General features: G+C 44.8%; 1 protein-coding gene across 10 annotated transcripts in view; it reads right to left on the bottom strand.

Annotated features, from left to right (window-relative positions):
- Nucleotides 1–1,966: 1,966 nt before the first annotated feature.
- Nucleotides 1,967–15,047, bottom strand: part of LOC121595250 (striatin-3) — a 29,430-nt gene continuing 16,349 nt past the window's right edge. For 8 of the 10 annotated variants that reach the window (XM_041919080.1, XM_041919079.1, XM_041919081.1 and 5 more), the window contains 5 exons: nt 7,494–7,695; nt 7,186–7,413; nt 6,851–7,069; nt 6,376–6,504; nt 1,967–5,896 (listed from right to left, as the gene is read on the bottom strand). In XM_041919080.1, coding sequence (XP_041775014.1) covers nt 4,749–5,896; nt 6,376–6,504; nt 6,851–7,069; nt 7,186–7,413; nt 7,494–7,695 — 1,926 coding nt within the window. In that variant the 3' untranslated portion in view covers nt 1,967–4,748. The remainder of the gene's footprint in view (nt 5,897–6,375; nt 6,505–6,850; nt 7,070–7,185; nt 7,414–7,493; nt 7,696–15,047) is intronic. The other 2 variants (XM_041919084.1, XM_041919085.1) reach the window with 2 other exon arrangements.

Raw genomic sequence — 15,047 nt, 5'->3', positions numbered from 1 at the left:
TTATTTCATTCTTTCTTTCTTGTTTGTTATTTCCTTTTTTGTTCGTCTTCTCTTCTTCTCAGCATGCCTTGTTTACTTCTTTTGCCCTTTACTTTTTACTTGTATATTCTATTAAAATAAACTACAATTCAGCGATGCATTGAATTTTATTCATATCAAAGGTTTTATAACTACTTATTATCATTAACGACTGTTTTTTTTTTTGTTTGGGTTAGAGAGTGGGCGCCCATTTGTGTGTATTATTTTGCCATGCGCCTATGATGCGTTAGCCAGTTGCTTTGCTTGCTTTTGTTTTCTTGTTGTCTGCTCAACTTTACTTCTATGCAGTTTTGCGCAAGTGTAGTTCGGTTAGGTAGAGTTGTAATTGGAAATAAAACTGTATTTATTAATTTGCCATTGCTGCTTTTGCTAGCAGGGAAAAGTGTTTTAAAAATTAGAATGGAAATAACACAAGAAACGTTAACAGTTAAAAGAAACATGGCTTTAAAGTTCTATTGCTTTTCATTTCACCCCTTTTACGTGTAACAACACACTAGAAAAAAAGCATACAAAAAAAAAAGAAACTTTCTAGTTTGTTGCCCATTTTTAACTCCTTTCTTTTGCTTATTATTGTGTTTGAGTGTTTACTGCACAATACTTGTGTAACGTTTTTCATGTGTTTTTTTTTGTTTCATTTTCCATGTTGTTTACATTACTATTATATTACTATTACGCTACGCATGAAATGCTACATTTCGATTACGAGTTGCTATGTTTAAGGGTTTTTCTTGTCCGTTTTCCTTCTTTGCTTTTTTTCTATCCACCTTTCGCTTCGGTTTTAATGTGTTATGTTTCCTGTCCTGTGGCTTCTTCATTTTTGTTCAGTATCTACAAACACGCACAGAGAGTCAGGCGGGGAACCGGAAGCCTGGCGAGAAGAATCTCCATTATCATACGGGTTGTTGCGTTTCGCTTGAGATTAAGTAAAATAAAATTTCAAAGGAAACTCCGAAAAAGGAAGAGGCAGCATTCGGCTTTTCCATTGGCATGAACAAAAAAAAAAAAGAAGGAAAACAACAAAATTCCCAGTTCTATTGCCCTATAAACTGGCGTCGTCGTAAATGTAAGCTCCTCTCTCTCTCTCGCTTAAGTTATGTTTGCGCTTTGTCGCATATTGTTACTGTACTGTGTTACTTTAACAATGGAAACCATAGGTTTTTGGCCAGTGTTGCATATTGAACAGAAAGTTAGATACTTGTTTTATATTTGTCCATTCAAAATCAGATCAACTCTAGCTGCATCATCTCATTTGCAGCACGAGCAGGCCCCCGGGGGTGATGATTAAGCTGCTGTCTGTAAGGTGTTTTTTTATGATTAATAATTTCCTCATTTTCAGCTTCAATTATCTGCTCTGCTTTGCTCCACTCTCTAGCTCGCTCACTTCCCCTTTAGTTTACGCGTTTATATAAAATTTGTATTGCTATTAATAGTGTGTTGTGCGCGCTATAGTCCTCTTCCTTTAATTCTTCTTGTTGGTGCCTTCGCAGATTAGCGTTGTGGAGAGCGCGTTGCTCTTCCGGTTCCCCGTTAAGCTACGTGAAGAAGCTGCTACCACTACCACACACACACACACACACACGAGGTTTAGAATTTATTGCACAGCAAAACTGTAACGCTCTTGTCGGACTCGTTATAACTCCCAGATTATGGCTTCCTAAGCATCCCTGTGTTCTCAACATTAAACATTGCGTATTTCCATCTTCCATCTGTACGAAACGCGCATTTCAACGGCCAGCGTTGATAGAGTATTGTTCTCCATACATTTCGAATTAGCAACGGCCGTCGGGTGTGTAGCCGGCTGTAAATAAATCCAAAAAAACATAAGAATTTAATAGAAAAAAATGGGCGAAAAACGTAAAACCAAAATCAAAACATCAATACTAAAAAACATTAAAAAAAAAGGCAAACAAATAACGAACGATCGATGTGAAATCATAATTACTCTACACTTTATTAATAAATCAAAATCTTTAACAACATATTTTCGCGTTTTTCTTTGCATTTTGCGGAGAGTGGTGTTGGGAGAGTTGGGGAGAGTTTGAGTAAAATAAATACAATTTCCCATATCATATCATAATGCGCGCACGTGTGCGTGTGTGTGTGTGTGGGTTATTATAATTTGTTGTTTCGTTCTACTTACTTCCTTGCTTCTATTACTGCTTCTTCCGTGCTACCCCACCGCTACTTCTTTCTATTTCTTTCAGTCACAATCACACCACACACACCACACACACACACACACACACGTACACACGTACCGATCTCGCGCTCTCCTCGTCTGCTGATTGCTCTTACTAATGCACTCCCATCGTTCAGTATCCCACCCATTCCGCATTCCTAACTCTTATCATATATAGTATAATCGTGTCTGTTTGCTGCTGTTTTCCGTTTTTGCCCTAGCTCTTGCCTCCTTGAGCTCGTCGTTTTGGGGGTATTATAGTGCATTTACTATTAGCTTCCAGAGCGTGGTGCGTGGTGGTGGTGCAGCAGCACTGGCGTAAGTTGTAAGTAGTGCCGCACAGACGATGCTGTCTACCACCATCCGGCCGCTACGATCCACAACACAACAGGGCTACTAAATATGATACTTTTTGCTTCCATTTGCTCTAACACATATTCGATACCATTGTTTACGGCGCGCGCCCTAAAATTGGGTTGGGGTAAGATTTAATCTTCTCTATGAGTTGGGCGACGACTTTGTTCCGCCCTTGCATGCGGGGAGGGCACTATTATTAGCTTGCAAACGTGCCGCTCTCCAGCTTTCCTTCCCCCCATTTGCTCCCCCTCTTTCATGCACAGGTGCATACATGCGCGTACGCAGTAAAACGAAATATCAAATCAAACAGCATGTTGTTGTGTGTTTGTGTGGGTGAGTGTGAACTACCTAAGCTTTACCCTCTGTTTTCCTCATTTTATAAGAAAATGTAATAGTGCTTGCATCAGGTTGTATCTCAACGATCCACCCACCCTCGATACGATCAACCGATCCTTGAACCTTGATCGAGCAGTGTCATTTGTCCACTCTTGTACTCTTTCCACTACCAACCCACTGTTTCGCTGCGTTTTCCGTAAGTGCTCCTGTCAATAGTGTGCGGGACACACGTATTCTCGTTTCGTCCCTATCTATGCCGGTATGCCGGGTAAGTTATGTCGAGGTGCATGTAATGTTTTACCACCATCCATCCCCACCAAATTCTGATTCGTTTGCGTTTATTTTACTATTTACTGTTTGTTTATTCTAATTTTCGCTTGTATGAGAGAGTAAGGAGGAAGTGTGAGATGAGTGTGAATGTATCGGTGTGTGTGTGTGCATATTTTGTTGTTGTTTGAATTATTGCACCTACATCGGTCTGATCGGAAGTAGGAAAAACAGCACAATCAACTAAAGTGAGAATGGGTTGCGCACATTGTTCTGGACCGTTTTCAGCTTCGTTTCATTAAAACAAACGTCAAAAAAGGGGGGACATTGAGATAATTAACCATCGTCACGAGCTTAAATCATAGTACTGATGATTTGGGGTGCGGTTTGAAATGATTTTTTAAAAAATAAACCATTTAAACACATTGCAGGCCAAACACGTCCATTTGCAACAGTGATATGCCGGACACAGTCCAAGCAAGGATAAAATAAAAGGCGCCTTTACACGAGTTACATTTGCCAGCATTAGCCCATATTTTGGTTTGTTTAGGGGGGTTTTGAAATGCAAAGTTACACAGGAAAAAAAAAACACACACGAAAGACTATTGTGTTATTTACACATTCCAAGGTCGAAAATTATAAAAGTTATGAGAAAATAGGAAATAATCTCACACCAAGCGGATGAAGCAAGTTCAACTTCTGCTAATTATGCATCCCACCACGCATTATATCCCATGAGTGATTTCCCGAAAACAAAAAAATCACGTAATACTCGCTACCCCGCCACAAACAAATTCGTATTTGCATGTCGGGATCGGGACTGCGTCTGGCTGTCTGTGTGTCGGTGTTTGTGAGTATGAAATTGCTAAACGTATCGTTACTAGAATTACTCGTCTATCATCCTTTCCGCGTCATTCGTTCGATACAAAACGCGCCTTTAGTGCGCCTCTCAAGGCGTATAGAGTAGAATTTAACGTGCGCATCTCTCTTATCAATTTACGTGCCACAAGCGTTATCCGCACATACAAACATACACGCACGCACACACACACACACATACACTCACAACATTGTCTAACTGTTCGTCTGTTGCTTCTGCTCGTATTTGATTAGCTGTAATAGTTTGTTTCGACTAATCGATACTATTTAACAACGGAGCAGAACCTCCTCTACGTTTACCGTTTGTCCACACCGTTGTTAGCAGTTAGTGTTGTAAATGTGTGTATATGTATGTGTGTATGTCTGCCTGTATGTGTTTTTCGCTCGTCCGTTGTCTAATTTGGGATAAAACAAACATTTTTTTTAGTACTGTGTATATAACTATATCAGAAGTATGATTTTAAAAACTAAACATACACGCACACACATAAAGCGACCGCACGGGCGCGCGCTAGTCTTCCGGATTTGCCCATCCCCCTCCTTTGAACGCTCCCCCAGGCTCTAATAATACCACCGCCGCACACGCGCCTCTGGCTTTGCTCACAATGACGACGACGGCGACGACGACAATACGCGTCCGGGTGGTGTTGGTGGTGGTGGTGGTGGTCCCCAGGTGAGTGCAGGGGAGATATTAAACGAACACCTTCGCTATGGCGTCAGCGCCAGCACTGGCAATGAACGGTTTCGAGGGATGAAAGGCGACGTCCAGTATGCTTTCGTCGAACTTTTTCCGATGCGCCGTGATCTCCTGCACGCACGTTTTGTTGTCCATGTGCCACAGCCGGATCGAGCAGTCGTGCGAGCCGGACAGCAGGTACAGCCCGTGCGCATCGATCGCCAGGCTGGTGACCGCGTCCAGGTGGGCCACCATCGAGTGCACCAGCGAGCCGGTCCCATTGTCCCAGAACCGGATGTGCCGGTCCTCGTGCGCGGTAATCGTAACCGGCAGCGTCGGGTGGCTGATCACCTTGTTGATGTGCTTGCCGAGATTGCCGGTCATCTCCTGGCTCGCCTCGAGCTTCACCACCTGCTTGCCCGTCTCCGTGTCGTAGATGATGCAGTGCGTGCTGCTGTACGCGACCACGATGCGGTCGATCTGGTCCTTCACGAAGTCGACCGACGTCGGGACGCCCTCCGTTTCCGACGTGAAGGTGGTGCTGTTGGTCGGTATCTTGCCCGATGGTGACCACAGCTTCACCGTCCCGTCGGCCGAGCAGGAGACGAGCGTGTTCTTCGCGTGGTTCACCGCCAGCCCCCAGACCGCGTCCGTGTGGCCGTCGATCGTGCAGCGCATCACCTCCGGATCGTAGCTGTCGTACGGGTCGATGTTCGAGCTCGGCAGATTCCAGCAGTTGATCGCACCGTCCAGCCCGCCCGAGTAGCACTGTTCGCCGGTGGCGGACATGGCCAGACACAGCACCGGGCCGCTGTGCGAGCGGAACGTGTACAGGGGCTCCACGTCGAGACTAGCAGACTTTTTCGCTGGCACCGTTTTCTGCAGATTCCACAGCTTCAGCGTGTGGTCCTCGGAGGCAGTGATCAGGACCGGTTCCTGCGGGTGGAACGCGAGCGCCCGCACGCCGTCAAAGTGCGAGCGGAGCGTGTACTTGGCGTTCCACGTTTTGCGGTATGGCTCCTTCGAGTTGGACACGTCGTACCCGGAATCCGTCTCGTTGTTCACCGTCAGCTGGGCCAGCTCGCCGAGCGACGAGTCGACCTCCTCGTCGTTGCCGATGCCCGGTATCGTCGGATGGCGCGGCATGCCAGTTTTATTGTATCCTGTAGCAAAAGTAAATGGGCGTGGGCAGAGAGGTTAGTGAGAGCATTTCGTGCGAGCTTTCATCTACATGCAATTAATCTATGTGATTCCTGAGTATAACATATATTGTTTGTTGCTGTTGTGACAATCGCAGAAGATGATCAATATGTCGCCGGTGACCGCCCAAATGAGTAATGCTGATTGCCCATTGGCTTCTGTGCTGGTTGTTGTACACAGCAGGAAGATAATTGAAGCACACGTAAATGAAAGTAATGAGATTCGAAAATCGAAAAGAAAGCATAAGCGTGACCGATGGTACAACAAAACGTGTGAAACGGAACAACACAAATGAATAAAAATTGATTTTTCCGGAGATAAGGCCATGATGATACAAAAAAAAAAACCGAAACAAAATAACGTCCGCACCACATGTAGAGAGGGTTGACTGTAATTTAAAGCATTTTTCCTCAGCGCAGCAAGAAACGGATTCTTCACTCACCGCCATAAAGATCATCTCCGGCGACGTCCACCTCGCTAATGCTACCTTTGTCCTGCGCCATAATAACATCCTCACCTTCTGTTAATGGATTTAACTCATTGATTACTTCATCCGCCTCCGCATCCATATCTGAGATTCGCATCGGTAGGTAAAGCGTCAAAAGCGTTCAAATGCCAAAGCAGTAGAGAGGTGCGCCAAAACGAACGTAAATATCGATCGTTCGTACGGTCACATTACCACCAGAAGAGGTTGTCCCATGGGGAAAAAGATTAAAGAGAATAAAATTTAGTACAACTATCACTAGACACTCTAGGGAACGGGGAGCCAAAAATTTAAAAAAAGAAAAGGGATAATAATATCCACAGCGCACGATTGTGCCCTGCGAGTTTCGTAAGGCACAGAGGGAACGCCGACGACGTCTTCCAGAGAAACTTAACTAGAAAAAATACGATATTCAGCTTCTCACACTACTCACCGTCATTCAAAGTGCTTCCTTTGGCTTTCCGTTTGGTCGTTTTCATGTCCGTGTCCTCGCTGTCCCCAACCACATCGATCTCGTCCGACACGTCGTCGTCGTCCGACATCTCGACATCCTCCCGGGCCAGAAACTCGAAGTTCGCGATGACCGCCGCCTCCGAGTCGAGTATCATCGCTTCCGTGACGGAGGATGGTTTTTTGGCCGGAGTTCGGCGTCCTACAAACAAAAAAAAGCGGGGAAGGCCGATTAGTTTCCGCGTTCATCATTCCTATTGCGTAAACGTGGCGCGTCACAGGCGTAGCACCACCAAGCATGCATAGCACCACCCTTACCTTGCGACTCGCTGGCACGCTTGTTCGATTCCGTACCGCCGTTCACGTTCGGATTGACGTTCTCCTCCTGCTCGCTGTTGTTGTTCAGCCCCAGCAGCGACCGCACCCGGTTCGAGCGTATGTCCAGGATTGTGTCGGTGTAGCCAATCTCCTGCAAATACTGGCGCAGCAGCAGCCGGCCCTGCCGCCAGGTAATGTTCGACACGGAACTGTACGGTACCTCCGGATCTACAACATAATAAAAGAAAAGGATTATTAATTACGCGTCTCAAAATGGGTGATAGGGGGCGTTCGTTTACACAACGTACCGGGAGCTACTTCTGTTCCAATGCCCGGCTCATCGGTTGGCGGTTTGATATCGTTCATCGGTGGGTCGACGCCGTACTTTAGTCGATGAAACTTGGCGCGCTCCTGCTTCAGTGCGTACTCCAGCATCTTAATGCGCCGGATCAGGTCGGATTTGAGGGATTCCTGACCCTTGCGTTCGCCCACCAGTACAGCAATCTTTGCCTAAAGAGAGGAAGATGATAAAGAAAAGAAGAAAAAAGAACTATTAGGTACTTGTTCTTATATATGTTAAGCATTCCCCAATAAAAGTAAAGAGTCCACCAGACACAGTGAGAATAATGCACAAAGCGTTGCTTGTAGTGAGCTCAAAAAGGCTCTCACGCCCGTTACGCTATTTTGGTGTGGAAGAAAAGCTTTTCTCGCCAACCCACCCACCCACCCAGTGAAAGTAATCAGCGTTGTGCAGAGAAAAAACTGATAATGTGTGGATACATATACACGCGTGCAATCTTGTACGCCCTGCCCTAATATTATTAAGGCAGGCGCACGCACAGGTTGAACGACCTTTAAGCCTTCTAACGTGAGGCAAAACAACCCCGTTTCCTTCTGACAAGCTCCATCGTCGTCGTGTTTTGTATATCTCCGGGGGCTCACACACACACACACATTCAAAAGGGATTGATGTCTTTTGCTGTCTTATTGTTTTGCCATTTCTTCCAGCTCCAGCTCAAAAACAGCTAATTGTGATGCCCCAAGAGAAAGAGAGGCGAACTTTGAAATTTTTCATATGGCGTGAGAAGAAGAGCAAATGGTTCCAATGCGTGGGAAAGATGATATGTTTTACAAAACGATCTACAAAAAGCATATCATGTCATGTCAATGCTGGGAAGAAGCCTTATCAAGAGATGGCCCGTAACCGTTCATAATTAAAGGCGAAGCATTCTTCTACTAATTTAATGCTAAACATTTTACCTTTAATCAATAAAATAGATGTTCTGAACAGCAGTGTTAGCGTACTCTGACATATTATTCATTTTATTTTTATAACAACAATTTCCCTCTTTCGATTTCGCACCACACAAAGCTATAAAAAACGGACACAAAAAGACCCAAAGGAGTAAACACAGCAAACGTGTCTCCCCACCCATCGGGCATACGGTCATGTCATGAAACTATTTTCCTTTTGCCACTTGGTCGGTTTGCGCTTCTGTCCACTGCCATATAAACGGTCCGGACCGAATGAAGCTCTACTCCAGGGGTGGACCACCGACCCACCCGTGTGTGTGTTCCCTCGGCCGCCGTCCCTTGGCCACTTTGGTGTCTATTTTTGTCTCACCACGGCCGCAAATGGATGATATGAGTGTGTGTGTGTGTGTGTGTGTCCGCCCTGCTACTAAATCCCATTTGTGGTTGGGATTTTTTGCTTCCTTTTTTTGCGAAATACACACTCACACACACACCATGACATCATAATCGAGAATATGGGCAGTATATCTATTTATTACGATAATTAAATTTCAGTTCCATTATACACCGAGCAGGGGCATAAAGGGTGTTGGGGCGGGGTAAATGCGCTCGCTGAGGACGTTTAGGTGCAGAAGGCACACAAGCTGTTTCGATAGAGAAAAAATCCATTTTCTTCCAAAGGTGGTTAAAGTGTCTCTGCCATCACAGAGTGAGCACTTAAAGGTTGGCTACACTTTTGTGTGTTCATTTGCTGTATAATGTGCTATAGATCTCTTCGCGACTGTTGATTCAACCAGCTACGTCCATGTTACGTGTGCGACACAGCGGGCTACAGAGCAGGTTCCACCACGTCTTACAACAAACGTTTCATTTCCGCTTCGTTGGATACACACACACACACACACACACGCGTATAACAGAAGGACACGTAACAGCACGGATGCACGCAAGTACAGAAGACAGTATATTCCAAGCGTTGTGGATCCTTCCTTCACAGCACGTCGTGCGTCGTCACTCACAGCCCCAAGGAAAATAGACCAAACACGATGTACACACAACAACACAACAGCAACTCCGACATGAACAACAACAAAAGCTCGCAGCAGAGTAGTAGTAGTAGTAGTAGTTGCCCGGAAAACAATACCGTAATGCCAACAGCACAACACAACACAACAAACAAACCTCGCTGGGGTAGGCGGTTCGGACGGTTTGGCCCATCCCAAACACGACGCAACGATGCTGACCGCGATCCGCCACTGGAAAGTGGTTTGGGGATGGGGAGTGGATTTTCCGTCAGTACCACGCGGAAGATGGGGTTGGTAGGCGAAAGTGGTCCTCCTATCCACTACCCCCCCCCCCTCCCCTCTCTGCTCTATCTACCATTGGAACATACACTTTCGCTGGCAATGGATGCGTTGGCGATACCGGCCACTCTCTCTCCCACCAGCGTAACAACAACAACAGCTGGTTTGTAGTAGTTTTGCGCTTCCTTCCTCCCAAGAGCGCGCGCTGTTGTGTTGCGTTTGATTTTGTCTTTTGTTTCGGCGCCACATGCCACCTCCCCCACCCGCAATCAAAACCTGTGCCAGTAGTACGCCGGCATTGTTGTGCCAGGGCAAAAGTGTCAGTAAAATGGGACCGGAACTGGAGCTGACAGTTTCGTGGAGATTTGTGTTTGTGCTCTTGAGCTGTGGAGTAAAGTGAGCGTGTGTCTTGTACGAATGAGAAGATTCTTTACAGCACGAACTGATTCGATTCGTTGGGTGGAAGAGGGTTAGGTTCCGTGGTCCTGTGATGCAATCGTTTAACCGTACGACAAAACAGCATGACCTTGATGGGTTTAATTCTCGTTATGATATAGCCCCCAATACGGGCCCCAAGGACTTTGAATATCTATTTGAGGTACACACCGATCTATATTATAGATAGCCCCTTGCCTATGTCCACAAAAGACTTAAGCGCACCATGATGAAACCGATTCCATCAAGTTTGGGTCACTCACTTGGCTTCTTTCTGCACATTGACTGCTTTTAGATTGTTTCGTTCGCAAATAAAACCCCAGACAAAAGACGGTCAAAGATGGTGGAATTCAAACTGTTTTGTTGATTCTTCGCCCGTTCCTTTGGAATGTTAAGTCATCTCAATTTCGCATTCGCACACTACCCATTACACTATGAGGAGCCAAACTGACAAGATCTTCTTAGTAAGTGCCTGAGTAGGCAAAATAGAAGAGTCCGGAAGGAATAAAAAGGAAACTTCGAGTTCCAGGAGCGGTTAGGAATCAGTTACACTCATGCTTTAAATTCAATTTCAGGACCGGTATGGCATTACGGATTGGTTCCAGGAACGATATTGATTCAGGATCTGTTTCAAGCTCGACATGGGTTCGTGATCAAATCCAGGGCCTTTTTAGCGTTGGAATCAGTTTCCAAGGTGTCAAGAGGTGTTTCTATAACCGGGAGATATTAACTAGTGAACAAAAATCCACCAGCTATACACTATTCCTTTGCTTATGAATCTACTCATCAGAAGAAAATCGTGGCCCAAATCTTCGTAAACTGTCAACTGGGGATGCAAAATGTGTCAACAAAATCATAATGTGTCTCTTCAGTTTTTGATGCATAAAATTGCGCACTCTTCAACCATTCCTCTTCTCATCCTCTCGCCTTCTTATTCTATTTCCGTGGTATGAAAATGGATCGACGAAAACAGGGAAGTATCAAGTTCAGCAAACTCTCCTACAATTCCAGCGAAATTCTAATAACCAACCCTGCCAGCGCCGCCAGTCATAAAAGTGTTATGCTTATTTCCCGTCGATACTTTCTCGGCGACAGGAAAGGCGGCTTCGAAATACCACCCCACAGAAATGTGATGATCGATGTTGCGCTCTGCTATACGCCCCGTAAAAATAAGGGAGATGATGTATCACCCACCACCTCCGGATAAGCGACCCGAGGACGACGGCGGGACACACGCATTTGCGTTTGTGCTAATCTTTTCTTGTCTTTCTGTATGTTCCCTTTCCGGTCGATCATTCCCCTTCTTCATCTGTCGCTCTTTCATAAATCCCTCCCCAAAGAGGGAGAAAGGCGAGTCCGGTGAGTAGTACGCAAGAAAGAGCAAGTGCGCAACGTGTATCATTGCGCGTTCATCGAACTTTTCGACTCCGGGCGCTCGAAAGTAAAACTTCCAAACAACCCCGCAAACCGAGAAATTCATTGTCATTGCAGAGATCGATATCTAATGATTGGGGGGCAAGTATGGCAGTTGATTGCAGCTCGCCGAGGTTAGCTAATAATCGGGTGTAGATGTGCTCGAACGGTGAAGCGAAGCCAAGATTCGATCTATGCGATGAGCGCTACCACTGCCGGTGTTCGGTCTTTGATTGTCTCTATTGGTTGCCGCCGACACCGATATGAATATTACGATTTCTCTTTCGCCGATTGATTGATAGATTGAGGGAACAATGAGCATTAGGAGGAAGAAAAAAAAGCACCCAACGATTGAATTTACAAGCCAAGTAAATCGAGCCAAATTGTTTGGTAGATCACATTACGTGTGTAATTTTCTTTTGCATAACGGTTTCGTTATCAGCACATATAATTATTTCCCTCAGGTTTAACTGAAAAAAAAATGATGTGGCTGACCCTTAAAGTAAACCCAAAGCTTATTTACTTTAGCGACACTAAAAAAACGAGCAACAAGAATCAATTTCCCGTCGCGACGATCTTTTACAAACCTCCATAATTGACTACACGTGCCATAAATATTAAATCAGTCCACTAAAACTCGTTATCAAAGCGCGTCCAGGCGTGCAAAATTCGCAACTTCCCTTCTTACAAATTTGCATACTTTCCTGCCATCAAAAGCGAACGTTTTAGAGCGCGCACCAGCAGACACCGTTACCACCACCACCAACCTCCAAATAGCTAATTTTCTCTTATCGTATCGTATCTCCCACGGTAAGCACGGCAGCAACCATCGTTGAATCCGCGTCCCGTCAACACCGTGCAGTCCATCATTTAATTTATGATGTTAGGGGCCCCTCCTCGAAGGCCCTCGCGCACCCCATCATTCAAACGTGGCGATGACTGTCTAGTTTTCTGTCCATCACACACTTCACCAAGTCGTCCAAAAAACCGATGACATTATCCATGGGGTATAAGGCGTGGATACAGATTCAGTTACAAATTTCAAACCTCACTTTCTGTCTCTCTTTCGCTCTGCTCGGGCCGTGTCATCGCCGGTCCGTTGTTGCCCGGTGGTGTGCTGGGTCATGACCATGATATTGAAAAAAGATGCTGAACTTGTGATGGGGAGCGTGTTTCTGCACCCTCGTAATAACACCTTCCCGTGCGCTCCTCTCGTTTCCTTTTGGGGGGAAGGTTGGTTGGTTGGTTGGTTGGTTGGTGGTTGCACATTGCAATGCACCAAACAAATGGATGCAAAAATACGACCAGAGTGACGAAAAGGATGTAACTCATCAACCACCTACACAAACACATACACATGTGTGTGCCGAGGTTGAAAATAAGACACAGAACAAGAAGATAAAACGCTCATTTCCGCATCTAGAACGTGTGCTGTCCCCCTCGAAGAGAAAGATTCCCTATTCCTACAGCTTGGAGCTGAAAATTGTGTTGCAGTGCAGGTTTGTGTGCTGTGTGTCAGAAGAGAAAGGGACACAACACGGTGGATTGGATATTGAGTGTGGGTTTTATAATTTTAGACACAGGACACAGTGATCGAGAGAACGTCTGAAGAGAGTGGTGTGTGAGTGTGTGCGCGCGCCCGCTTGTGCACGCGATGATGATGGTTTTGTATGCAACGACCATCTTCTTTCTTTCCCGTCGAAGAAGTAAGCACAGCAGCATTTGGGGCGGGTTGAGTTCTCCCGGAAGACTAAATATAAAAATAAATAATTTTACTGCTCTCTCACCCTCTCTTTCGCTGCCGTGCCTTCGGCTTACTACACACTTTTTTCAAAAACAGTGTATGAGTAGGAATTTGCGAAGGTGTAAAGAGCGCTGCCGGAAGCATAACAAACATCACTGCGCCCCGAAAGGTGGAAATGATTTAATAACCTCTGTCTACTAACTGGGCATGAGTTGGTACACATAGTTTAAAATTAAATCCGGCTCGAGCCACTCATTATCGAGTTGATGTTGATGAATGTTGATAAATAAATACAGTTGTGTGTTGAAAAACATATTGAAGCGGCACATTATGTCACATGCAACTCAAATTTTAATGCTCAATTTGCTCAACAACTATCTGTAAATGGAGGAAACTAGCATGGCATCAGAGCAATTTACATGCCCGTTTTGATGCCCTGGGGGCTTATTGCTGCGTTTCGCTATTGTTTTATTGGGTCAAAGAAGCTTTAATAGATAAATCGGATTAGCTTCATCCTGTGTAAAGCCGGTTTATTAATTAAATTGATTGGGCGCGCCACTAAACTGGCGGGAATAACAAATAATAAAGTACATTGAATGGTCAGAAAGAGCGCACGAGCCCATCAATAACTGGATTACAAAAAACAGCAATAATTTAATTTTTTTATAACAATTTAATTTTATTTTATTTTACTAAAAGTAATAAAATATATACGTTTGATTACATTAAAATAAATAACTTGACTTCCTAACGGACAATTTTAAAGCAACATTTTGCAGGGAAGAACCCTGTTGACTTAGTCCTTACCAGAAATCGGACATATGAAGCTTAAAATTTTAAAACCAACATTGCCCTGCTATCAAAAGCTTTTTTTCTATACGGTTAAATAAATATTAAACCATTTCTGTGTGTCTCTTTGTGCCTCTTTTCTTCTCTTTTCTCGTCATAAGTAAACATTTCATTACCATTCGCGTTGTGCTATCAAACCACCCCGATATTCTTGTCTGGATACAGCGTTTTTTCCAGTTATCAAAAAGGGCAACCCCCTTCAGGTATCACCATCCCCCAATGATACCCCGCGCTCAGGACGACAAAGTTAACGATATTAAACATTTATTATCAGAATCGAATGTTAAAGGTCACCGCCACAGAGAGAGGCGTGCACGTCACCTTTTCAGAATTTAATTTATACAAAGTCACGAACATAACGCTTTTGTACGTTATTGATGATACCTACCAACATTGATTCTGCTAAATGTTCGCTCGTTATTGCTAAAATGTTTATCTTATCGCTTGAAATCATGTTAAAAGGGAACAATAGAATTGCGAACATTGAATTTGAAGTTCACAACGATGAGGCCGAAAAACAAAATGATTGTGCAAATGCAAGAATTTGGTGAATTATTTTGATCTTTTCTCAGAACCCAAGCACCAACCAAAAGGGAGCAGCAGACCGTGCACACAAGACGGTAGCAAGTAAACGCACATACCGAACATTACGAAAAGGGTTTACGAATATTTCCTTTATCCCCTCAAGGTACGCCACGGATTGCGAAAATCATCCTCACGAGAAGCAACTGTCGGGTGTATGCGGCAACAGCTGAAAGGATACACCAGAAGGATAGGTACCGACGCCGACCGATGGTGTGGCTCAACAATGTCGGATAACATTCTGCGAATGATTGATCTGCGCGTTACATGTCATCTATCTC

The sequence above is a fragment of the Anopheles merus genome, chromosome 3R, assembly GCF_017562075.2.
Source record: "Anopheles merus strain MAF chromosome 3R, AmerM5.1, whole genome shotgun sequence".
Lineage (NCBI taxonomy): Eukaryota > Metazoa > Arthropoda > Insecta > Diptera > Culicidae > Anopheles > Anopheles merus.
This window is presented reverse-complemented; position numbering and strand designations above follow the sequence as displayed.